This window comes from Emydura macquarii, unplaced genomic scaffold (genome assembly GCF_026122565.2).
Source record: "Emydura macquarii macquarii isolate MOO-44397 ecotype Brisbane River unplaced genomic scaffold, CSIRO-AGI_Emac_v2 contig_2205, whole genome shotgun sequence".
In the NCBI taxonomy this organism is placed as follows: domain Eukaryota; kingdom Metazoa; phylum Chordata; order Testudines; family Chelidae; genus Emydura; species Emydura macquarii.
Genome location: NW_027132342.1, coordinates 30,236,632 through 30,263,015, shown reverse-complemented (window position 1 = coordinate 30,263,015; position 26,384 = coordinate 30,236,632). Strand labels below are relative to the sequence as shown.

Genomic DNA, 26,384 nt, shown 5'->3' with positions numbered 1-26,384 from the left:
GAAAGCAATGGAAAAGATTAGGACCTGATTCACTGACGCTAGTGTAGCTCTGTACAGGGATATTTTAGCAATCATCCAGGTGTCCAAGCCACTGCCAGTTATTGGGCTGGACTACCAATTATCCTGCTTGCTGCTTTTTGCCATTTTCACGCCTTTGTCGGGACTTAGCATAACTAGGCAAACTCGGAGGGAGGGTAGAAGGTGAACATGTGAAATGAGCCTGGCTCTATGTATTCTCTCTCTGAATATGCTGGGGCAGATGTCTGTGAAAAAACAGGAAATCTGGATATATTTTAGAATTGTCAATGGGGGAAAGCTAGCTATTAGACTAACAGCTAAGACTGCTTGCTTAACAATTTTTTGTTAGTGACCTATCTTTGTAACTCCTGCTTCTGCCTAGTGATTGATTTGTTTAGTCAGCTATATAACATTTTTCTTGATTGACATGTCTCTAACTTTTGGGGTATAAGAGGAAGGTCACGACTCTGAGTCAGCAGATCACTTGGTGGACACATTGGGAAGGATCTCCAGGCACAGACAGAAGGACCGGCCATCTGGAAATCTGTGACTGTATCACCTGAAGACTGCTGAAGACTTGTGGGGGTCTTATTAAGTTTTGGGGTTCTTTAATCACCTATTGTATTGTATGTGCTTAAGACTAATAAGTGGAGACTGTCAGTGAAAGCAATTCTGGTGCGGATCGCTGGGGACCATTAAGTAAAGCTTTAACATTAAAAGCACTTGGTTTTGATTTGTCTGTGTTAGCTACGGAGCAGGCAGAGGAGCTGCGTTTCCTTTAGTTTATTTCCTGATACCAACTCACAGAGACTAAATGTTACTGGGTTGAGGAACCCTGGGTAACAGCTCCACTATGCCCAGTTCTGCAGTCAGCTACAGAGGTGACAATCCCAAGCCAATGGGAGTTACACCTGTACAGCTGAGAGCAGAAGAGGCCATTGGTCACAATGGAATTGCTACTGATTTATATCAGTGTAAGTGGGGGGAAATCAGGTCTTTAATGCCACACGAATTATGCCATAATTGCTCTGCCCAGTCTATTTTAAATACCTGAAGATACGGGGCTCCCACTATTTATAAACTTGGGAGACGATTCCACAGTCTGCTGAATATCACTGTTTTCCTGGTATTTGGACTAAATTTTCTTTTGCCCAATTTTATCCCTTTACTCCTATTTATATCCCACTGGGTCACCTGAAACAATTCCCCATGCTCCTTATTGTTTATACCTCCTTCAGATACTTGCAAATTTTATCATAAATGTCCCTTAGTAATCATTAAGCAAACAATATCATTTTGTTCTTTCAGGACCCTATTCTCCACTACATAAGAGTTACTCTCAGATGTAGTGGGCAGTGGCAGTCACAGGAAGCTGGCTGCTGCTCAGCCCCAGCAGATGCAGAGTAGCAGGGGGCCTTTTCTAACATCTGTGGCTGGTGTAAACCCTATAATGGGGCTTAAGAAAGCAGGAGATCAGACATAGAAAAGCTCAGCTCAACCACATCCCCAACACCAGCCTCATCACCTGACAACTCTTTCCTCTCCCTTACAGCAGGGGTATTGGGGCAGCTGGTGTTATACAGCATAAAGTATATTTAGCAGATTGGGGAACTGACCCTTAATCTTTTCTCATAAATCAAGCATTCCAGCTTAATCATTTTGTTCCTCTTCTTTTGATTCCATCCAGCTGGTCAACATCTTTCTGGTTCCGAAGTGCCCAACATGACATGCAGTTTTATAGATGTAGTCTCATCATGCTTGAAGTCTGTCAGGGAGCTTGGAGGGGTTTGATGCATACTACTTAAATGCTCTCTTGTGTTAGCTAGCATTTGTCCAGGTTACATTTCATTTTACTTTCTTTGTTTTCTTTCTGTTATTCCTCTGCCATTTTTGATGTGTGCAACATCTCCTAATTTAGTAACATCTCTGAATTTTAATGCCATATACTCCTCTTTTCAGAGCATCATTAAAGACATTAATTATAATAGAGACAAGGAGTACTATTTATAAAATGCATTACTTTATTAAATAAAGCTGGCCAGACTGATAACATATGCCAGGGATTTGTACTAAGAGTAATACCTAATCACTAAGTTCCTGATCCTGTAATTGGATGCAGTAGCATAGACTCCTGCACTACCCCATTGACTTTCCCTACTGGGGCCATTCTCACAAGCACTTCTTCAAACGGCGATAACATCAAGAATGATGTAATTGCAATAAAACAATGTGAAGGAAAGTCAAGTAGTCAAACCATCAATAATACCAGGCAAAGTTCCTGTTATATAACATATTTATAAATGTTTATCACATTATAAATGAAACAGGAGATGTGTGTTGAGTGATCTTTATGTAGTGTTTGCAAAAGTCCATCTCACACAGTGCACATTTTTCATGAATTAAACCTCTTTTAGAATGTGAGCTTGATTTTCAGAACTAATGAGCACCCACAAATCAATCTAAAGTGAATGGAAACTGCAGGTCCTCATCACCTCTAAAAACCAGGACCTAAGTTTGTGTCAAATATACATGTATGGAGACACACACACAGTGACATATACATCAGTATATAAAGAAGAGACTCCTCCTTATAGCAGAAAGATCAAAGATGCAAACCACTGTAAATTCTACAATATTTACCTTTATGCAGGTGGAATAAAAATAGAAATAGCAGTCATTCCCAACTTCTGCCATTGCCACCTCTTGTACTTCTATTCCACTGTCTTTATACAAGAAGGTATAAACGTACAGGTAAGAACTATCAATGTGTATGGAAACAAAACTCCTTTTTCTGAAGACAGTGGTTTTCAGGATCTAAGCTCTATTTCCTGTTTCAAACAGACCTCCAATTATAGTATATCTCAAAATTATACTTAAACTAATTACAAATCAGACGGTACCTTCTCCAGGTTTGCCGAAGTGATGAAACGTTGAAAGTGGTTGCTAGTCAGTGCACAAATTCAAACTTCCAGAATTTCTCTCATTGTTACTTTAGTTCTTATGACATCATCACAAATGACATCATATGATCCTTTAGACTGGGACTGTTCACTTATTTCCATTGCTGTTGTGTAAAATAGAAAAAAAATGACACTGAGCCAAGTAGTTTGTTATCCTAGTGTTTCTCTGATTAAAACAGATTGGAATACAATCTATATGAGTTAGAGAATATAGAACATTCACATAACTGTTTGATGCAGGGACAAGTATAGTTGGAGCTGTGTTGATCCCAGGATATTAGAGAGATAAGGTTGGTGAGGTAATATCTTTTATTGAACCAACTTCTGTGGGTGAGAGAGAGAAGCTTTCGAGCCACACAGAGCTCTTCTTCAGGTCTGGGAAAGGGACTCCCAGGTCATAGCAAAACACAAGGTGGAGCAGATCATTTAGCATAAGTAGTTAGCACAGACTGTAAGGGATCATTCAAGATAGAGTGGCCCAGTCTGCAGTTATAGGACAAAAAGAGGGAGTTAGGGCATGTCCACACTACAAAGTTAAGTCAATGTAAGGCACTACAGTGTTCCTCTTGCCGCTGTAACTCACCCGCTACGCCGACCTAGTAAATCCACCTCAATGAGAGGCGTAAGGCTTAGGTTGATGTAGTTCGGGCAACCTAGCATCTGTATAGACACTGTATTACTTGTATCACCTGTTGGCTGTCAGGAGCTGTGAAATTGACAAGAATGTCAATTGCACGGCTAGTAGGGTCACTTTTTTAAATTGAGGGAGGGGTGATGTCCCAGCTGTGAGCCCCAGCAATGCTGACAGCTGGAGCCTCGCTGCCCAGTACTGACAGCCTGGACTGTGGACTCCCTGCAGGGCTCCCTGCACCCCACAGAGCTCCCAGATGGAGGCAGGCTGCCGCTCAGGGTCTCAGCTCCTCATTCCACATACAGCTCCCTCCCATGGGGATCTGAGAGCTGGGGACAGAGAGGGCTTCAGCTGGAAGCTCTGTGAGGCACTCAGAGCCCAGGGGCAGGCTACATCTGGGAGCTCCACGGGAAGCGGGGAGCTGAGAGTCTGGGCCCTCTTAAGTGCAAGAGCTCCTGGTGAGGACACACACCAAGGGCAGAAGTGTGGACATGTAAAACCCAGTTGCTGTAAGTCGACCTAATGTAGGTTAACTTAATTGCATAGAATAGACATGGCCTTAGTGGGTTAAAATGATTGTTTGTCCTATGACTACAGAGGTGCTAACAGGCCATTCTCCCTTGCATGGCCCTTATTATCTGTGCTAACTACTTATGCTAACAATCTGTTCCACCTTGCATTTTGCTGCAACATGGAGGCTATGGTCTAATCTACACTTAAAACTTAGAACATCTCCCACCCACATAGCGCTGTTCACACAAGCGCTTATACTCGCAAAATTTATGTTGCTCAGGGGAGTGGTTTTTTCACATCCCTGAGCAACAAAAGTTTTGTCGGCATAAGTGCTAGTGTAGATAAGGCCTATGTCTACACTACAAATTACTTTGATATAACTTATGTCCCTCAGGATTGTGAATAATCCAAACTCCTGAATGACGTAAATTATACTGACCTAAGCACTGGTGTGGTCAGTGTTATGTCAGTAGGAGAGCTTCTCCCACTGACATAGCTACCACCTCTCACGGAGAAGAAGTTAATAAGCCTATGGGAGAGCTCTCTCCTATCAGTTTAGAGTGTCTTCACCAGAAGCACTACGGCAGTACAGCTGCAGCACTGTAGCTGCTGTAGTGTAGACAGAATTCCTTCCCCAGACCTGAAGAAGAGCTCTGTGTGGCTCAAAAGCTTGTCTCTCTCACCAATAACAGTTGCTCTAATAAAAGGTATTACTTCATCCATCTTGCCTCTCTGCTGCAAGAACAGTAATTTTAGTGCTAAACCTGATTTCAGCCTGACCCCAAATGTCAGTCTCTTAGGGTATTTCTACACTGCAATTAAAAACCCATGGCTGGCTTGTGCCAGCTGACTTGGGCTCGCGAGGCTTAGACTAAGGGGCTGTTTAATTATGGTGTAGATGTTTGGGTTCAGAGTGGAGCCCTGGGCAATAGGACACTGTGAAGTGGGAACGTTCCAAAGCTTGGGCCTGAACCTGAATGTCTACACCACAATTAAACAGTCACCGCTGATCCTCACAAGCCCAAGTCAGCTGGCACGGACCAGCCGCAGGTTTTCAGTTGCAGAGTAGACACACCCTTATCATTGTGACAAAGCATTTCTCACCAAATTCCATGTGCATGTTAAATGTTCTTAAAAGAAGACTTTCCCCCATTTAACTCAAGAAGCTTTGTAGCTACTTGCTACTATGCTGTGAGATGGGAACTCCTTTTTTTTGTCTCCTGATTATCTACATCCACAAATAAAACACAAAGGCCAGCATGTATTGCAGTCCACCTGGGAGCATGGAGAGGTATGATGCACGCTACTTAATCCTGCCTTTTTATCCAGGCCCACAAAGCCTTGACCAGCCATGACCAAAATATATAAGGACATGAATAAAAACTAAGCCCAATTCAGCAAAGCACTAAAGCATGTACTGAACTTTAAGCACATGAGTAGCACAATTGACTTCAGGTTAAACAAATGCTACAGTGCTTTGCTGGATCAAGGCCTAAATGTCCAACTGCACAATCTACTTAACACCTACCAACTAGTTAAATATAATATAATACAATACAATAATATAACATTAGAAAGTAAGGGATTTTGGATCTAGATCCCAGAAATTGCTCCATGCATGGAGAGAAGGTCTTTACACCCACAGATCACAGACTCAGACTTTAAGGCCAGAAGAGACCATCATGATAATCTAGTCTGAATGCCAGCACATTGCAGGCCACAATCTCACCCACTCTCTCTTGTAATAGACCCATAAACTGTGGCTGAATTACTGAAGTCCTCAAATCATGATTTAAAAACTTCAAGTAATAGATAATCCACCATTTACACTAGTTTAAACCTGCAAGTTACCTGTGCCCCATGCTGCAGAGGAAGGCAAAAAAAAACCCCAAAACCCAGGATCTCTGCCAATCTGACCCCCAGGGGAGGAGGGGAATTGGATACCTGACCCTAAAAATGGCAGTCAATTGGACCCTGAACATTCTGGCAAGACCCACCAGCCAAACACTTGGGAAAGACTTTTCTGTAGTAACTCAAAGCCCTCCCCATCTAGTGTCCCATTACCAGCCACTGGGAATATTTGCTGCTAGCAATCACAGATTGTCTACATGCCATTGTAAGCAGTCTCATCATGCCATCATAAACATATCAAGCTCATTCTTGAAGCCAGTTGGTTTTTTGCCCCCACTGCTCCCCTTGGAAGGCTGTTGCAGAACTTCACTCCTCTGATGGTTAGAAATTTTCATATAATTTCAAGCCTAAACTTGTTGATAGTCATTTTATATCAATTTGTTCTTATAACTTAAATAACTCCTCTCCCTCCCTAGTACATATCCCTCTGATATATTTATAGAAATACTCATATCTCCCCTCAGCCTTCATTTGGTTAGGCTAAATAAGCCAACCCAGGAGGTTCCTGGGGACCAGGGACAACCCCGCTGTAGACAATGGAGCTGAGACACTGCAGCAGCAGAGGCAGCTTGCTCCATTGAGGCTGCTTCTGTGCTGAAGCAAAGCTGAGGTAGGCTGTGATTGAAGGTCTCCATGGCCAGTGGCACCACTGCGGGGAGAGTGTGGGGCTGTGACACCCCCGCAGCTACTCCGCCCCCGTGCTCCGTCCTGTCCCAGTGCAGCGGGGAGAGGGCGGCTATCACTGGCACAGACACGCCCGGGCCCGGAGGGCGGTGATTGATACTGGCGCGCACGCAGGGCGCAGCTCCAGGCCGCCGCCGGCCCCCGAACTCCATTTCCCAGCGCGCGCTGCGGGCCTAGCCCGGCCCGGCCCGGCCCGGCCCTGCCGCAGGGAGGGAGGCAGCTCCGCCTCTCTCGGCCCCGTTGCGCGTGAGGGGGACTTTGTGGGGGGAGCCAGCCGGGGCCATGAGCCGCCTGGGCTCGGTGCAGCGGAAGGTGCCCTGCCTGTTTGTGACGCAGGTGAAAGAGGAGCCCTCGGCCAAGCGGGAGCGCCAGGTACCGGGGCGGCGCCTGGGCCTGGCCCGGCGGAGTGATGCGGGGAGCGCCCGGCCCCAGGGGTGGGGGTCATGGGTTGGGCGGCGGACAGGACCCGGGGCCTGTGAGTGGAGAGCGCAGGGGTCGCGCTGCAGGTGCTGGCCGGGGGGGAGGAAGCTGCTCGGGCGCGGTGGGTACGCGGGTGATGGGGGGACTGGCCCGGGGGCTCGGGGCAGAGGAGGAGCAGGGGGCGCGGTGGGTAACGGAGGTGAGGCTGGGTGGGTGCGTGCGTGCGGTGGCCTGGTTGGGGTTGACTGCAGACAGCTCCAGCTCCGGCAGTGCCTGGTGCTTCTTTGAGATCCTTGGTGGATCCATGCATCTTTTCCTTGTGTGAGGCAGCATTAAGGAACTGGCCCTGTACTCGGGTGAGGGAAAGGCAGTTGGAATAGCAGTGAGGAATAAAACCTTATCTGAATGATGGTGTCGTCTTGAGAAGTAATTGGGGTGATCTGCCCTTCTTTATCCTCCTTCAGCCCATCTTTCCACAGCATCCTTCTGGGGAGGTCTTTGCTTTGGTTGGTTGGTTGAGATGCTCCAATGGCTTCAAGCATGGCCTGCAGGCATCACTCTTCCTTCACTCTGATGGATATGATTGGTCACATAACACTTCTGCTGGGTGTTGCTATTCTCCTAAAAGGGTTTAGGAGTTTATAACCCAGCAAGCAAGTATGGTGAAATCCCTGCTCTTGCAGGATCCCTTTCTTCCTTCATTTCAAGGAGTTAGCTCCTGCAGACCCAAAAGATGGCCATGACACGGGCATTTGATGTTTGACGTGGACATCACATTTTGTTCATGCAAGTTCTCAGGGTTAAGGTTGTTTTGACAGTAATCATGTTAATGTACTTTGTTCCTTAAATTACTGTTTCTTACTGTTATAAAGAGCAGACAGAAGGCTAGGGTAAATTAAGAACTTGTTACATGGATAACTATCACAAATTAGTCAAGTATGTGGAAATACAGTGTGTGTGTGTGTGTGTGTACATATATATATAAAATATATATTACACTGAAACAGAAAGAGAAAAGAGTGAACTTGATTCTGTCCTGCTTTGCACCTTCTGTATTCATCTACACCTGTGCAATGTGGATGTACTAATCTGTTCAGGTAACATTTTATACCCAGGCTGCACAGGTGTAGATTGCTACAGAACATGCAAAACAGGGAGAGAATCAGGCTCTTTTTTCTTATTTATTTCTATAACAGTAGTGCCTAGAGGCTTCAACCAATACTGGGGCACCATCAAGGAGGTGCTTTGACACATAGTGAAAGAAACAGTCCCTACTCGAAAGATCTTACAGTCTAAACAAGAGTGGGGGCAAGGATATTATTCTACAGGAGAATATTTTAAAAATAACTGTTACCAAAAATGATTTCTCTTCATCTAAACCTATTTCTAGAAGTCTTACCAACAACATCTCTCAGAAAACAAGATCAACTTGAAGATGTCCACTGGGTGTCTGCTCAGACTCCTTGAAACACTCACCTCTTTATTCTTTCAGGAAGAAAGGGTTTAGTTCAAGACTACAATCTTTATTATGTTATTCAGAATGTGTCTGCTTTAACCACCTTCCATCACCCTGGTATGTTTATTATTATCACCATCATTTTAATACTAGTAGGGCTTCCATCTCTAAACTGAAACTTAGGAGCAGTTAGTCCCTTGACAAATGATGCATGGAACTCTTGTTGCCATGGTAATGTCACAAAGACATTTATTGAAATTCTGTAGCACCAGGTTGGCACTCTTCTACATTACACACATTGCTTCAGAATGGGGGAGGAGGCTGTCCCTAAAGATAAACCCAGAGTTGAAAGGAGGGAAGCTGACTCATTAAACAATTCTTTGAAGGTGAGACCCGTAAGACAGCAGGTGGGGTAGTTCTATTCCTTTGCCTTGATGCATTTTCAGATTTGTAACATGTTGTGAAATAGTTGCATTCTTACACAATGTTAGAAACTAGGAATAAAAAGTATGCTGCTGGATTTGTGGATGTCAATTGTAATTTACTTGAATCTATATGGGAACATAAGGAGTGAGGTTTAAATACTTGTCTTTTCAGCCATTTAAAGTTTTGGCAACTGAAACCATAAATCGAGAGGCATTAGATGCAGATATATATAATGCAATTCCAACTGAAAAGGTGGATGGAACCTGCTGTTATGTAACAACATATAAAGGTAATATGAAAGATTTGTATGCAGACTTCTCATATTGACTAGTATTTGTAAGTTGTGCATAATTTTCATTTTAGTTATTTCACATTTTATTGCATTCCTATACCTGGGAAATTCAGATTCTCACATTAAAAAAAATACCTGGCTTTACTATAAAATATGCAGTAGCTGATAATGTAAATATACAGTAATTTTACATGAGATATATCTATCTGTAAAATTGTTCTGGATTTTCATATAGCTTGTGAAACCAAAGTCCAGGTAAAAATGATGTAGTTTATATTAACCAAATGGTTATGGTAGCCAAAGAAAACTATTCTACCTGGCTAGTCAGGTTGGCATTTTGTATTAAATTTTTTTTTCTCAGAAAGTCCTATAGATGATATTTTATTTTCAGAAGTGTGGATAAAAAAGCATGGTTCAATGAATACCTGATGAACCCTTGAAAATTCCTCCTGTTCTCACTTCCTATTGAAAGTACATTTTAAATATGCATATATCTGTTTTGTGGGTTTTTTAAATATATATTTCAGTTTGTGCATCATATTAAGCAAGGTATTGTTTATAGTCTTAGGTTTTCTGATAAGTAAGTAAATTAACCTCAGTTTAAATATGTCATCTTTTGATATGACTTTTTTTGAGACAGGAGGGAATAGAATAATTACTGTTGGATATTTTACCTGTCATGTTAAACTGTCCATTTCAGTGGCAGAAATCCTATTTTGCATGCTATTATCTAAACAAGCTGCTGTTTTCGTAACTCTGAAACCTATAGGGCAGCCATACCTTTGGGCCAGGTTGGATAGAAAACCTAACAAACAAGCTGAGAAAAGGTTTAAAAGATTCCTGTATTCAGTGGAAGACTCAAAAGGTTAGTGAGGGTTTTTTCCTGTTTTGGTAATTGAAGTATTTCTTTAAGAGATAAAGGCCTTTGGTTAAACAAAACCAGTGTTATGTTGAAATATTAGTGATCCATCTCATAACTTTTATATTTCTTTTCAAATGCTATGATGACTATGTATCTCAATGTACTTTTATTATAATTTTGACTAAACCGGCACCTGTTCCTCACTCTTGGGTAGTTATGAATCCTAAAACTTTTTCTGAGTGCAGACCTCCTTCATTGCTTCATGGTATTTCTTTTGCTAGAATGAAAATTCATTGCTAGAATGGAATATTTCTTATCAAGAATTTCATTTCTGCTAGCTGCATGACCTACAATTCTGGATGTCTGGAGCTGCTGTCCTCTCTTTGCAGCTCTCAGAGGCTTTTGGTGCCGCATGATCTGTCCACAGCCCTTCTTCTCCTGCTTGCTGCCAGATGAGTTATTCCCAAACTGGAAAATTTACATAACCTCTTATTAACAAACATTCCAGAGATAATGGAATAGCTATGTACATTAGACCAAGGAAGATGGTCATATGGTAATGATTCTACTTAATATCGGACCCTTGACCATCCAGGGTAGTTAGAATTTTGGGAGGATGCTGCTAGCAGAAAAGAAATTATCAGTGAAAAATTTTCTATTCTGCTGCCATCCTGTCTGGAGTGTCGCCCAGAAAAAGAGAACAAGTTGAAACACAGATATATCAAATATGTCCATAACTTACAATACATATATGATACACAAACAATATAATCATACTTAGCAAATTATAACCTTTCTAATAGTACTTGACATGGCATATCCCATATGAATTATTGTAATTTTGCAATATTAATATTAAACCATATTCTGAAAGGTCCCACTAATCCAGACAGCGTCACAGAGGGTATGTATACATTGCAGTTAGACATCTGTGGCTGGCCCGTGCCAGCTGACTCAGGCTAAGGGACTGGTTAATTGCCTTGTTTTTTGTCAGGCTTGGCTGCAGCCCAAGGTTTGGAACCCTCCCACCTCGTGGGGTTCTACAGACCAGGCTCCAGCCTGAGCCTGAATATCTACATCACAATCAAATAGCCCCTTAGTCCATGCCTCTTAGCCTGAGTCAGCTGGCATATGCCAACTGAGGGTGTCTAATTACAATGTAGATGTATCCAGAGCCTTCCTGGTTTGCTTGTGGAGAGGGGTCTGATATGAAGCCCTGCTTCTTTCCACAAAGTGCGTAGGACCCATTTAAAATGGAGGAGGGAATGGGGCCTCATAAGCCTCCCTTCTTTGTTCTGCAAGGGTCTCTTGGGACTTAACCCATGAGTCGAGTGGTTCAGATCTTCTTTTCTTTTAGAGCTTCTCTCTGTTCTGCACTGAGGTTCCTTGCCTATTTTTCCCCCTGCTGGAGTTGAAATTTGCAAGGTTCAGGGAGGGTTGAATCCTAGAAGGGTTAACCAACTCATGGATGGGGAGGAATGCTGAGAAGGGAGACCCACTGCTTCCCATTGCTCAAAAACCTGGTTAGAGAAGTTAAAATAGAGGTAGTAAGGGCAGAAACAAAAGAAATTGCCACTGTCTACTGCTGCAATGGCAGTGAATCTGGCAACAAGCAAGAACAGAGGGGGGTTGGGGCAGACTGTGCTGTGCCAAAACAGTGATCTGCCTCCGTGAGTTGTAGAGAGGAGAGCCACCCCAGAAGTCCAGGATTGTGGGAGATGCTGGGCTGCAGAATAGAAATTCTTTGCCTAAATATCATAGTAGTCTAAATGACTTTAAAAAAACTGCCAAAAGTTGAACAAAAAACAACAAAAGAATAGACTGTGTGCTGGTACTCCTCCTATGTCAGATTATTTGAATGTTTACTTTGAAAGAAGGTCAGATGATAGAATTAGGTAATTTTTTGTCACAAAATAAATATTTAACATTTTTATTTTTAGAATTTATTTGGAATATTGAAGAGGATTTCAAACCGATCCCAGAGTGCTGGATTCCAGCAAAGGAAATCCAGCAATCCAGTGGGAACCCTTTGCCCGATGAAAATGGACACATTCCAGGTATATACCGTATAATCCAGTTTATATGAAAAGGGAACTTTTCTCTACCTCTAAAGTGAATTAGAATTAGGCCCAGAGTTAAAATACCCAGAACAACAGATGCAAAACCTGAAGACGTATCTCCATTGCTACAGTGATCCTCCACCCACCCACCCACATACACACACACACCTGTCAAGATCCATGGATCCTATGCATGCCTATCACAATATGTCGTGTAACTCATCCAGTGTACTACATGCCCTAATAACTGTCTGGGTGAAACCAGACCATCACAACGTTTTCGAATTAACTCACACAGGAAAATGATAAAAGACAGAAACACCATATCACCTGTGTGCGAACACTTTTCACAAAATAATTATTCTATCTCTGACCTATCAGTCCTCATCTTCAAAAGAAACACTTTCAAAAGATGAGCCTGGAAGCTTAAATTCATGACTTTGCTAGGCACTAAAAATCATGGTCTGAACAATGACACTGGATTTATGGCTTATTACAACAATCTGTAACCCACTAACCCTCTCTTTTTGTCCTGTGACTGCAGGGGTGTTAATGGGCCATTCTACCTTGAATGGTCCCTTACATACATGCCAACTACTTTTGCTAATACAGTCTGTTCCATCTTGCATTTTGATATGACACTGGGAGTACCTTTCCCTGACCTGAAGAAAAGCTCTATGCAAGTTTGAAAGCTTGTTTCTCTCACCAACAGAAGTTGGTCCAGTAAAAGATATTATCTCACCCATCTTTTCTCTCTAATATCCTGGGACCGATACAGCTATAACGAAACTGCATAGCACCATATACAGAAAGTCCATTCCTAACATGTCATTCACTCACTATTCAGTAGTGTTTTGTTCTGCTGTAGTTAGAAAAAAATTTCCTGTGCCATTTGGCCACATTGACTTGCAAAGCTTTGAGCCAAAAGGCAGGGTTGTTCTATAAAATTCCTTTGACAGGTATTTCTTTCAGGTACAGTATAACTGTCCCTGGGTTAAGTTTATTTTACTTATAAAAGTGTAATTAGGTATATAGTTCTTCATATTAGTAGAATGCTATAGTTTATAGCTGCTTTCTAATGCATGTACAGCTTTTAACGTGCCTTGACAAGAAGTAAAATGGAATATTTTCTCATAGGTTGGGTGCCAGTGGAGAAAAATAGCAAACAATATTGCTGGCATTCATCTGTTGTTAACTATGAGGCTGAAGTAGCTCTTATATTGAAATGCCATGCAGATGATCCTGGACTTTTGGAAATCAGTCCTGTATCGTTATCGGACCTTTTGGAACAAACACTGGAGCTTATTGGAACTAATATTAATGCAAATCCATATGGCAAGTATAGTGTGTGGTGTTGTTTAATACTCATTAATATCTTCAGTATTTTAATGCGCTTTAAATGAGAGTGAAAGGTATGGAGTTTCTTAGTTACAAATTAAAATTGATTGGAATGACTTCACTAAAGCCCATGAACTAGAAGCACCTTGTATGTTCCCAAAATAACTTAACATATTATAACACTTTAAAAAGGAAGATGAGGGGATAGTTACAGTAGTGCCCAAAGGGTGGAGTACAGAGATATTTTTAAATACTTCAGTGATTGGCAGTTTCCTCACATGCACACAATCTCTTTAACTATCTCTTTTTCCTCTCCCAGAAGGGTTGCCACTAAGATACTTTTCTGCAAGACTAGAATGATGTCTTCACTGCAAACAATAGCTGTGTTTCTACAATTTAATGAAGTCGAGATAGTATGGTAGTTTGTAACCTCTGTATAGCTAGTCAAACAAAACCCTGAGCCTTCCACCTGGGGTGTCTGACCTTAATTAGCTACATTGAGTTAAAAACTAGCTGTGCTGTGTCTCCACTGTGATTTTATATCAAAACAGCTACCTTGATGCAAAAAACACACTTTTTTCTTTTAGTGAAGCCATAACTTGAACTACCAGTGGCAATGTTTGCCCCACTTTCCAAAGCCAGTCAGTGATGTGCTTCTAACTTTTAATAAGAGGCCCCCACAAACTTTGGGTTGAGATGCTGCAATGAAGTTGGGTGAATGACATGGGCATATATTTTTTTTCCATTTGAACAGACATGTTTTCTCAGAACCAAAGACAGCGGAAACACCACTTGGAAAACAAACCTATTAAATTGTACTTCATTGGAAGTATTTGTTTTTTAAAAATATGCTGCATAAATACATATATATAGTACACAATGATCACCTCCAATTTCTAATTGTGTGTTGAAGGGCTTTTGGGGTTAGTGTCTGGCATCCCTCCTTAAAGACTTTTTTTTTTTTTTTTTTTTTAAATAGCACCTGCTATTTGGTGCAATCTTCAATGTTCCAAAAGCAAAACTTTATTCTTCAGTAGCATTTTTATGAGCTTCTAACATTAGTTATGTATGGCAAGGATGACTTAACATTATGAAATATCTTGGAAATATTTTTGGTCCTGCTACACAATAGAGTTCTGACATTCTTTTAATAAAATCAGTACTTTACCACTCTGTGATAGTTTGATAGTTTGAAGATAGACAAAAAGACAAGGCCTATACACAGTGGAACTTATTTCCTTTTGATCCTTGCAAATCATTCTTGAATCTTTTATAATGCAGTTTGAAAAGAAGCAGGTTAAATAGGCTTTGGAGCATACTAAATATGTTACATGTGCTTACTTGTAACAGTTTATTCCTAACATAACAGTTTTTGTCTTAGCATGGTACGGAGAGTATGCAATAGTTCTACTACACCATCCTTATTACCACTTCAGTAACAACATATGAAGTTTGTGTTACACCTGGGGGAAATCTGTGCCAAAAAATTAAAAATGCACAGAATATTTTAAAATTCTACATATTTTTATTTGTGCAAATAACACAATATAATCATGCCAGTTTCATTTTGGTAATTTATTTCAAAATACCTGTCAGCAAGTATGTCTGTAACAATATAGACAAAAAAGATTCAGGAAATTTTTTTTTTTGACAAATAGATTCCTTACTAGGCATATTAATTCAGAACTCTGAGTAATAATTCATTTAAAATACACTACAGAAATGTATTTCCCATCCCCTTCAGAAGCAGTGCAAAGGCTGAGGATTCAGGGGTAAGGGAGGAGCTGCGGGAGAGGGAAGGAGCCTGATTGTGAACCTCGAGGGTTGTTGAGTGTAGGTGGGAGAAGTATGGAATAGGGTTTTTTGGGTGGTTTGGGATAGGGAAGGATTATTAGCGAGTAGGGGAGCCTCCTCCATGCAGACCCTGGCTGATCTCTAACCTCTCCCATTCAGTCAGGCACATCTGCCTCGTCCGTGTGTTTCCCTGCATCCCAACTCCCCATTCAGCTAGGCACATCTGCACATGTCCCCATGTAGCCCTGCTTTCATTCAGCTCCTGGCTCAATGCTGGAGGACAAAAGGTGTAATTGCAGTGCATTTCTGGCAGAATGTATATTATGGGGGGAGAGGGGAATCTGCGTGGGTCATGAATTCTGCACATGTACAGTGGCTCAGAATTCGCCCAGGAAGCATTGGATCTTTTGAGCATACTGAAGCAGAAATCTCTTAGCTTGCAAGAGACATTTAGCATGTTCTAAGCAAATTTAGACTATTTTGATATTGTATTGTATTTGGTAACTGGGGGGTTTAAATATATAAAGCTTGTTTGCATCTCTCACCGCAGTAGTATATGAAGGGTAAATCACAGTTTGAGAATTAGATGTGAGGTTGGGGGAGTTTTCTCTGGTACGCATGTCAAAGTGTTGTAGTTTCTTTGGATTCTAATAAGGTGCTTGTAGTAGTGCTGTCATGAGATCCATTTGGAGTCACGTCAGAGGTCAAAGATCTCTACCTAAACACAAATTTTCTTTAAAAAACATCCTTTTTTTTTAGATGCACCTTTGCCATGCAAGCTGCAGAAGCAATTATTTAATTTCTTAGAAGCTGTACCGTCTAAACAGATACAGCATATCTGCACTTCTGTTGGCTTACCTTTATAATGTTGTAATATTGCATAAGGACAAGAAATGGCAATGGAATCAGAAAATTATGAAGCCTTATGTGTCCCTAATATGAAAATACTGTAAAAATTAACATCCCACTTCACCATCCTGGATAGGAAATCTTTCTGTTGCTGAAAAGAAGGGATGAAATCATATCTCTGTAGAAGTCAATGGAAAATCTTTCATTTATTTCAGTAGAACCTGGAATTCACCCAAGGTGTCTTATAGGCCAGCCCTGTATATCTGACAGAAATCTTCTGTGACAGCATTCTCAATGTGCCTGTAATAAGTAATAAAAATAAGGGAAATTTTGGCTTGAGTGACTGTACATGACTTAACAGGTTAATTTTTTTATATATATATATAGGATTAGGAAGTAAGAAGCACCCTATCCATCTTCTTGTACCACATGGAGCATTTGAAATAAAGAATCCACCTATGCTGAAGCACAGTGATATATTGTCTTGGTTTGAAGGCTGCAGAGAGGGTAAAATTGAAGGAATTGTATGGCACTGTAATGATGGACGTTTAATCAAGGTAATTATTTAGAATGTCATGAGTTAATCTGCACTCCTTAAAGCAGAAACACTTATTCTTATGTGCAAAGGAACTTGAAGGATGAAACTACTAGTGTAAAAAACACAGTGGATTAAACACCATATGCACTGCTCCTTCTAATTGGTGAAAATCAGTTGATCTACTTTGTAAGATCGTGTTTCAAATTAGCACATCACAGCTTTGATCAGCTCACAAACCCACTGTGAGGATTTCCAACCTAAACTATAGAGTCAGGCACTTGTCACCTAGTGCCTCCGAGTACCAGCTTCAGTGGGAAGCCACTAGGGTATCTTACCCAGTTTCTTTCAGGGGGCAAGAGGGGCCCAGCACTCAACATATCACTTCTCACTTGTAATAAGGACACAGCAGCTTGCACAGCAGCTGTACTTTTTTGCAATTGCAATATAATATAGCTTTTCAAACTCTATTGGAATCCTAGCAATACTTACAGTATTTATTAACTGTTCTAAAAACAAATTAACTTCTTCAAAACTACTATACTCATTTATGCTGATGGAGATAAATCCACCTGCCGTTGTCCTAAACATTGGTTTCCACCGTGCTTTCAGTAAACATTCCACACGCAATCAAGGTCTCTAAGGTGGATGCTCTAAGGAAGAGCAGACAAATATCTTGGCATGATGGGTCCAAATATTCAGCAAGTGACAATGTACAAAACTCCTGCATCCACCCTAAATAAATTAGTTTGAACAATTAATTGAAAACAGACATGTTTGGATGACTACTGTATCTTGACCTGTAGCTTACTTTTTTTTTTTATTTCAAGGGCTCGTTTGTGCTAAAAAAAATATATATATATAGTTACTAACCTTTCTGTAACTTGTTCTTCGAGATTTGTTGCACATGTCCATTCTAATGTAGGTGTGTGCGCGCTCCAAGCACAGTTACCACAATTTTTTCCTCTAGTGGTATCCATCGGGTCAGCTCTAACATCCCCTTATACTACGCGGCCCATAGTGCCAGTATAAAGGATCCTGCTGACCTTATGCCCCCTCAGTTCCTTCTTACCAACTGACTTCGATGAGAAGGGGGATGGCTTTTGGAATGGACATGTCCAACACATCTCGAAGATCAACAGTTACAGGAAGTTAGTAACTATTTTTCCTTCTTGGAGTGCTTGCATATGTCCATTCCAATGTAGGTGACTCTCAAGCAGTTGTATAGGAGGTGGGTTCAGAGTTCATGAACAAACTGACTGCAAAACTGCCCAGCTGAAGCTAGCATTGTCTCTGGCCTGCTGGGGCATAATGTGTTGAGAACATGTGCACCAAAGACCAGATTGCCACTCTGCAGATGTCCTGAATAGGGACTTATACTAGGAAAGCGGCTAAAAAGGGGCCTGCAGTCTTGTAGAATGAGTTGTCAGGTTAGCTGGTGGTGGAACACCAGCCTGCTCATAACAGGTGAAAATGCACATTCTAATGCAGGACGAGATTCTCTGGGCAGAGATGGAAAGGCCTTTCCTTCTCCCTGCTATTGCTATGAACAGCTGAGTTGATCTGTGAAACGGCTTGGTCCTCTGTATATAAAAATCTGGGCCCGTCTAACATCCAAAGAGTGTAAATGTTGCTCTTTCCTGTTTGCATGTGATTTTGGGAAGAACGCTGGTAGGAAGATTGCTTGACTGCAATGGAACTGCAAAGCCACTTTCAGGAGGAATGCTGGGTGTGGACGCAGCTGCACCTTATCCTTAAAGAAGATCATATAATGAGGGCATGAATTTCTGAAACCCTACTGGCTGAGGCGATAGCCACTAAAAAGACCACTTTCCAAGAGAGGTGAAGCAGCAGTCATGTTGCCACCGGCTCAAAATGGGGGACCTATAAGCTTTGATAAGATGAGGTTTAGGTCCCAGGGAGGAATAGGATCTCTAACCTGGGGGTATAACCTATCCAGGCCTTTAAGGAAACGGATAACCATCTTGTATGAAAAGACAGACCAGTGATTGACAAGGGGATGGAAGGCCGAAATCACTGCTAGGTGGGCTTTGATTGAAGAAAGAGGCAGACCTTATTGTTTCAGGTGCAAAAGATACTCCAATATAGACTGCACTGAAGATTGCGCAGGCAGAACTCCGCATTGGGAAGACCAGATAGAGAATCACTTTCATTTTGAAATGTAAGTGGTTCTGGTGGCGAATTTCCTACTGCCTAACAGAATTTTACAGATTTGTTCCAAACAAGCTTGCGTCTCAAGATTCAGCCATGGAGCATCCAGACTGTCAGATGAAGAGAGCCGGAGCAGCCAAGCATGGGCTCTGCAGATCAGGTCTGGGTATAGCAGAAGCGGGGCTTCCACTATTAAGTCTCACAGGGTGGCAAACCACTATTGCCTGGGCCATGCTGGGGCTATAAGAATGACTCATGTCTGGTCTTGCTTGATCTTCATCAGAAGCTGGTGCACTAGCGGGATAGGCGGAAAGGCGATGATACAGATGATCTGTCCACGATAGCAGGAGGCATCCATGAGACCCTAGGCTGTGGCCCACAGAGAGCAGAACTGGCAGCGTTTCTTGTTGCCATGGGTAGCAAACAGGCCTATCTGGGGAGTCCCCCTCCATTTGAAAAATGTCCCTTGCAATATCTGGCTGAAGGGACCATTTGTGGTGAGAAGAAAAAGACCTGCTGAGGCAATCTGCCAACTGGTTCTGTGCTCCTGGAAGGTACGAAGCCCCGAGATGGATTGAATGTGCTATGCCAAGCTCCCACAGCTGAATTGCCTCCTAGCCTAGAGGGGAAGAGCCCCACCCTGCCTGTTGATGTAAAACATGGCTGTTGTGTTGTCCATGAGAACCGAAATGACCTTGTTTGTACTGTGAGGCAAGAATGCATGGCAGGCTAGGCGCATTGCCCTGAGTTCCCTGACATTGATATGGAGAGAGCTCTTCTGGGGACCCGGGGACTTGAGGGCCCCTAAGTCGGCTCCCCAGCCCAATGCCAATGTGTTCGAGACCAGGGATATTAACAGCTGGGGTCACGAAAAAGGCACTCCTGCGCAGACTTTGCAGTGGTCCTGCCCCCAAGCCAGGGAACAGAGGACTTGAGAGGGCACAGTGAGAACCAAGTCCAGATGGTGCTGAGTAGGCGAATACACCATGGCTAGCCACGCTTGAAGAGATCTGTTGCATGACGTAAGTGGATGACTCCATATGACCCATGAGATTCAGACCGTTCTGTGCTGTCATAACTGGGTGACCCTAAAGGGACCTTATCAAGGCCGTGATTGCCCAAAACCGGTCTCTCAGGAGTAAGGCTCTTGTCTGAGTGTAGTTCAAAACCACACCATGAACTCTGTCCCTGCACCAGGATGAGTGGATTTTTGTGTGTTTATTAGTAGGCCTAAGGCCCAAAAAGTCAATTGGATGAGCTGGATGTTGGATTCCACTTGACCTCTGGACTGGCCTTTGACTAGCCAGTCATTGAGGTATGGGAAGACATGCACTCCCTGTTTCCTGAGAAAATCCCTCACCACTGCCATACATGTGGTGAAAACTCACGGAGCTGCTGACAGGTCGAACGGATGCACCACCAACTGATAATGTTCTTAGTCCACAATGAATCTTAGGAACCTTCTGTGACCTCAGAAAATTGATATGTGGAAGTATATACATCCTTTAAATCGAGGGCGGCAAACCAATTCCTCAAATCCAGAGAGAGCATGATGGAAGTCAAGGAGACCATTTGGATCTTTTAAGTTCTTGAGACAGTGGTTGAGGTGACACAGGTCTAGAATAAATCTGACACCACCCATGGCTTTCAGGATTAGGAAATAAGGGGAGTAGAACCTCTTTCCTCTTAAGTGATGTGGAACGTCTTCTAGGGCTGTAACCTGAAGAAGGGACTGAGCTACTTGAACCAAGAGTTGCTCATGAGGAGGGTCCCTGAAGAGAGACGAGGAGAGATAGAAAGGGGGTGGACACAAACTGGAGGGTGTATCCCACTTTTATTGTGCTGAGCACCCAATGGTCTGAAGTAATGCGAGCCCTGGCACTGAAGAAATGGGACAGGTGGTCCTAAAACAGAGGGATAACTGGATCCCATATTACGAGGACTGAAAAGTCAACCTCAACATCTCATCAAAAGGAGAGCTTCGAGCTTCTTGAGTGCCTGGTGGCAGCCTGCAGCGGCCCTGTGGTGGGAGCTGGCGGAATAGGTCTACACCTGAACCCCTTGTTCTTCCCTCTCTGTAGGTGCTGGATGGGCAAAGTATTGGTCAGTCTGTTGGGGCCATTAATGCTTTCTAGAAGCCACTGGGATTACCCCAGAGATAACCCCAGAGATTTCTAAATTGCCTTAGAGTCCTTAATCCTGTGGAGTCTAGCATCAGTTGGCTCTGAGAAGAGCAAGGATGCTCCCAAGGGGAGATCCTGGACGGTTTGTTGCACCTCCTGGAGAAAACCCGACGACTGTAACCAAGAGCTTTTATGCATGGTTACAACTGTAACCTTAGACCTGGCTGCAGAATCAGCCACATCCAGAACTTCTTGGAAGGAGGCTCTCACTACCTTTTTCCCTCCTTGATCAGCGGAAAGAACTCCTGTCTGACATCTTGAGAAAGCAGGTCCTTAAACTTTTGCATAGCCTCCCATATATTAAAATCATAGCGGCCCAGCTGTGCCTGCTGGTTTGCTATGTGAAGTTGAAACCCTCCCATAGTGTAAACTTTCTGGCCAAATAGGTCTAACTTTCTTGGGTCCTTTGCTTTAGGTGTTGCACCCAGCTGTCCTTGGCAATCTCTCTCAGTGGTGGCTGGCATCCTGGGGAAGGATGCGAGTATAAGAACTCTTAACCCTTGGCTGGTACAAAATATTTCTGCTCCATATGCTTTGCCATGGGAAGGAAGCGGGAGTCTGCCAGAGTGCCTTAACTGGGTCCATGATAGCCTTGTTGAGTGGTAGAGCCACCTTCAAGGGACTTGCCACTGTCAGAATGTACAGCAGACTGTGGGAGGCCTCCTTGACTACCTCTGCCTGAATGCCTAAATTTGAGGTCAGCCACTTTAGCTGTATCGACTGGGACTTGCGGGGCCTCCTCTTGAGGTTCAACGCCGGGCTCAGTACTGCAGTCCAGATCAGGAGTCTCATGGCAAGGTACCAGTGGAGCTCTGCTCTTGGAAGCCATGGAGTAGGAATACCTCAACAGAGTACCTGGGCCCTGAAGAAACCCCCAAGGGTTCCAGAAGGGCCATTGCATTGGTGCTGGCTCCCACGGACCAGGGACCAAGTGCTCGGTGGTACCCTTGAGCTTGGGGTGATAGTGGAATAGGAGTGCGTTGGGAGTAGCGTGGGTGGCTGCGATGGTGAGAAGAGTATGACCCCATTTCTGACTTTGATAACGAAGAGTCCCGGTGAGGCAACCAGGGAAGTGTGGTCCCCAGCGGTGCCACAGTGAAATCTGTGATGAGGCTACCATGGAGGATTTTCCTCTGGATGGCAGTCCTGATACCAGGTGGTGGCTGGGGGCTGGTTCCCTGCCACTCAGCAGTACTGATAGTGCTGAATCCTGCACCACCAGAGAGACAAGTACCGGCAATGAAAGTAGGTCCTTGGCTGCCACAAACATCTCTGGAGTTGATGGTACCGTGAACAGGTTGGGACTATGCTCTGTGCCTGAGGGTGCCAGAGTCAGTGGAGCCTGCGTAGATACCAGAGCCACAGGTACCAGCTGTTGCAGTGCCGGGGTGGAAAAAAGCAACACGAATGGGGGTCTCACTCTATCCCTATGTCTGTCTGACTTTGGCACCACAGAACAACTTCACTCTGGATGCTTCCTGTGTTTTTTCCTGGGCACCAGAGATGGGTACTGGTGTGGAGACTCTTGACCAGCGGGAGGAGTGTTCCGCATCGAAGCAGAGGTGCTCAGTGCTGAATCGAGCATCTCAGCTCTGATGCAGGTTTTAGGGCTGCCTCTGTGAGAAGGACCTTTAGTCTCACTTCCCACTCCTTTCATGTGTGAGCTATGATCTCCTTGAAGATCTGGCAGTGGTCCTTTCTAAAAGACTCCCCCAAGCACTTGAGCAACTCGAGGGCGGGTTGCTCAGTGGCATCTACTTGCCATGGGAAGCACAGGACTTGAAGCCCAATGATCAAAACATGCCCTGGCAGCACGGAGTGGATGAACTTTGCTAACTAACTGAGGAGTCCAACTACAATATAACTAAAAACTGACTGTCACCATTTTAAACAATTATATACACTAGAAAAACAGAGAAATAGCTGAAGCAAATGAGAGCAGTTCCAGCAACTGTCACAGGTGCAGTAAGAAGGAACAGAGGGCATAGGGCTCTTTATGCTGACGCTCTGAGCGCATGTCACCAAAGGGTTCTAGAGGTAACCTGACAGCTACTACTGGGGGAAAAATTCCAGCAACTGTGCTTGCGGGGCGCACGCACCTACATTGGAACGGGCATGTGAAAGCCTTTGAAGAACAGTTCCTTATAAAGCAAGGGTTCACTTTATAATAATCAAAATGAATTGACATTGTTTCTGCAAGAGTGGTCCACAAACTGTGGTGTGTGGAGGACTACTTAGTCCTGTAGTCTGCCTCTTTTCACTAAATCACACTAAATGACAGATAAAAATACAACACTGTCCTAGTTTTCATCACAGCAGTTGCTGTTGTTGCCACATACACTTTTTTGAGATCCCCATTCCCCTCCTTTTCATCATTCACTCTGACTGAATTCTTGCTGCTATCCAGAACGACTTATTATACTTGGTTACTAACTTTCCTACAGCTGAACTTCCAGAAGGAATTTGACTTATCAGTTTCACACACTCTACCACAGCTATGAGTTTTGTAAGCGATATGCAAAAACAGTGATACCAGTGACCGAAGGAGCTAGCTGTCAAGATACCAGTGATGGATATTTGTAATAAGTGATTGTATGATGATGTTTACACTGATCTCCTGTTTCTCTTTTTAGCTCCATCGACATCATCTTGGTATGTGCTGGCCAATTGCAGAGACATATCTGAATTCTCAACCAGTTGTCATTGCTGTTAACGGGACCAAATATGACTGTGACTTTGAACCAAAGTGTTTGTTTAACCATTTTTCAAAGCTGGATGGTCAAAGATTCAGTAGACTCAAAGATATAAAGTTTGATGATTAAAGAGAAAAATGAGTCTTGTCACATTTGGCTGCCAACTTTGTCCTACTTCGACAACAGCATAAGTGGATTTTTTTTTTATTTTTTTTTGCAAATAACTATGGCACAGGTAGCTCTTTAGCTACAATGCAAGTAATGTTTGGCATAAATATGATGAAAAATATGAACCAAAAGAGCAGTAAAGGCAATTCCAAAATGGATCTCCCATTCTTAAGTTTCTGCATGTTTTTGGTTTTGAAAGATCCTTAACTGTTGATGCTGTTAGGGCTAAGTATAAGGAGGACAGTGTTTAATGTTAGCTGCTCCCAGTGACTTGTATAGTGAAGCAGAAAGTGATGGTGATGGTTTTAGAACAAACAAACAAAATCAGCTAACTTTTAAGAGTTTATGAATGTTTACAGCCTGCAGTTTATTCTGAAGTCAAATTACAACTCATAGGACATTGTCATGTTTACGCCCCACATGTAGGGCCCAATGCTTTCTATTATATCAGTGAAGTAACACAGATTTAACTCAGACCAGAATCAGGCCCAGAATTTTTTTAAAATATTTAAAATTGTAACAATTTTTCTTGGATTTAAACATTCCACAGTATTATTTGTAATCAGTTCCCTCCTGAGCTGCAGCAGTGGACTAGTGCTTGAAAACCAAGTAGTGAAATTGTTTACTCTGGGTACTTTTGCTCTCTTGGAACAAACTGTTTTTGTTAATGAACCAGCATAAATAGTGAAAAGTAAACTAGTTTTAATTATTTTGAAAATCATTTGTTTGTAGAAACAGACAGATAAAAGGAACGTGACAGTCCATAACTGTTTAGAAAATAACTTTATCAAGAGCAGCATGTACGGTAATGTTTCAAAAACTTAACATAGAAAAATAAAGACAATTCAAACTGTGTATTCTCACACTTTGGTTCTATTTACATCTGTGTGCGCATGTACATACATCCACCAATACTAAATCTATAAAAATATTGAACATTTTCAAATTAAATTAGTTTTACATCCAAGTATAAAATATACATTCACTGCCTTACAAACCTTACAACTCTGTTTCGGAATTTTCTGTAGTGGAGGTAGGGAGAGGAAGCCACTGGTGGCTTGAGTAAGCAGAGAACTTCTCTGACTGGCCCTCTGTCAACAGCTGAGTTATGCAGTAGTGTCTCACAGCAGGTCTGGCTCTGTAGTCAAGGGCTTCTGCACCCTAGGATTGCTGAAATTCTTTGATCTCTGTTGTTGTTTTCCAGCTACCATTAGTGTCATTTCTGAACTAAACCATAAAATATGCAAAACAAGTGGGGAGGTAATAAGATGAGTTTTCACAATGACTGCTAGATCTACTGCATCTGAAGCACTAATGATTTTACAAATCTTTTTGAAAACTCAAGTCTGCTTCTCTACTACTCTCTCTTGCTGGTGATAAACTATTGTAACTTCAATAGAGCTGGTCCTAATTTACAATGGTGTGAAATTAGAATCAGGCTTGCATGTAAGTGGTATTACATATTATAGCCTAGGGACCCAATTTCTGTATTAGTGCTTAAAATACTTAACATGGATTTAATCAATAGACACATTGGCTGGAATATCCAATGGAACACCAAACTGTTCAGAAAGCTTCTTTAATTTCTCCTCCAAAATAATATTTTTTTTTACTTCTTCATTGTAGTTGTATTTCAGATCCTCAATTTCTTCAAAAAAGGAAGGGTCAAAGTTCTCCAGTTCTCTTTTCAACTGTTTGATTTCTTCCTAATAAAAGAATTGAATAGTACCAACTTAATATAATTAAAATGTTTACATTCTGTATCTGTGTAAAGGTGTATATAAAAAGACTAAATGACAACATTGTGTTCTTGCCTTTTCCTTTATAGGCCACATTTTTAAAAACTAGCCTGGCTTTGTGCACTCTGAATGTAAAGGTGCAGTTTATCATTTACAGACCTTGGTACCTAATTGCACCTGCAAATCAAATGCTCTGAGATATGAATTACTGCACCTGAGTGGTGCAAAAAAGGATGCTGGGTTGAAAGTTTGGCACCATATGTTGAAACAGAGCTTTGAAACATTTACAGTGAGACTGGAATACTTTGTTAAATTAATCTTACATAGTCAGTACAGAATGATTATAGCATACTGCGATGAGCAGAAAGAAGTCCTGGGGGAAAACTACTGTGATTCTAAATAACGTATGCTGCTGACCCCAATTTTAGAGCCTCAGGCTAAAGTCCCAGGCCCTAGCCTTCTGTTGTGGATCTCCCCTTAATAGTTGAGAGAGCAGACTTCCCCTCCTCCTTCATTATTTGATCCTCTCAAGAGGCCCATTAACGAGTCATGAACCAAACATGCAGATGTAAGAAGGTTTTAGTTGCAGTTTGTTGAGTCATTCTGTAAAAGTGGAAGGGGCCAAGAAGTGGTAGTTATTGGCCACTGAAACATTCAGGTAGGAACAACAAGCTGGCAGA

General features: G+C 42.5%; 3 protein-coding genes across 3 annotated transcripts in view; 1 reads left to right on the top strand and 2 right to left on the bottom strand.

Moving 5' to 3' along the window:
* The window catches only part of CUNH12orf50 (chromosome unknown C12orf50 homolog), a 31,535-nt gene extending 23,898 nt beyond the window's left edge, over positions 1–7,637 (bottom strand). Inside the window, exons 1-2 of the mRNA XM_067559847.1 lie at positions 7,534–7,637; positions 2,919–3,082 (exon numbers count right to left, since the gene is read on the bottom strand). The gene's annotated coding sequence lies outside the window, so the exon portion shown is untranslated. The remainder of the gene's footprint in view (positions 1–2,918; positions 3,083–7,533) is intronic.
* Positions 6,881–25,765, top strand: RLIG1 (RNA 5'-phosphate and 3'-OH ligase 1). The gene is made up of 7 exons (XM_067559845.1): positions 6,881–7,089; positions 9,191–9,308; positions 10,081–10,176; positions 12,114–12,230; positions 13,371–13,568; positions 16,602–16,771; positions 23,738–25,765. Exons 1-7 carry the CDS (start codon positions 7,000–7,002, stop codon positions 23,924–23,926), a joined length of 978 nt encoding a protein of 325 aa, XP_067415946.1. The 5' UTR covers positions 6,881–6,999; the 3' UTR covers positions 23,927–25,765.
* The window catches only part of CEP290 (centrosomal protein 290), a 104,176-nt gene continuing 102,521 nt past the window's right edge, over positions 24,730–26,384 (bottom strand). The window contains exon 53 of the mRNA XM_067559846.1: positions 24,730–25,671. Coding sequence (XP_067415947.1) covers positions 25,483–25,671 — 189 coding nt within the window. The 3' untranslated portion in view covers positions 24,730–25,482. The remainder of the gene's footprint in view (positions 25,672–26,384) is intronic.

Bases quoted from the DNA above. Each gene is read 5' to 3' on its own strand.
- RLIG1 (XM_067559845.1), top strand. From the start codon at position 7,000: ATGAGCCGCCTGGGCTCGGTGCAGCGGAAGGTGCCCTGCCTGTTTGTG. The intron at 9,309-10,080 runs GTAATATGAAAG...TGAAACCTATAG, and splicing joins TTATGTAACAACATATAAAG to GGCAGCCATACCTTTGGGCC. The intron at 10,177-12,113 runs GTTAGTGAGGGT...TTTTATTTTTAG, and splicing joins TTCAGTGGAAGACTCAAAAG to AATTTATTTGGAATATTGAA.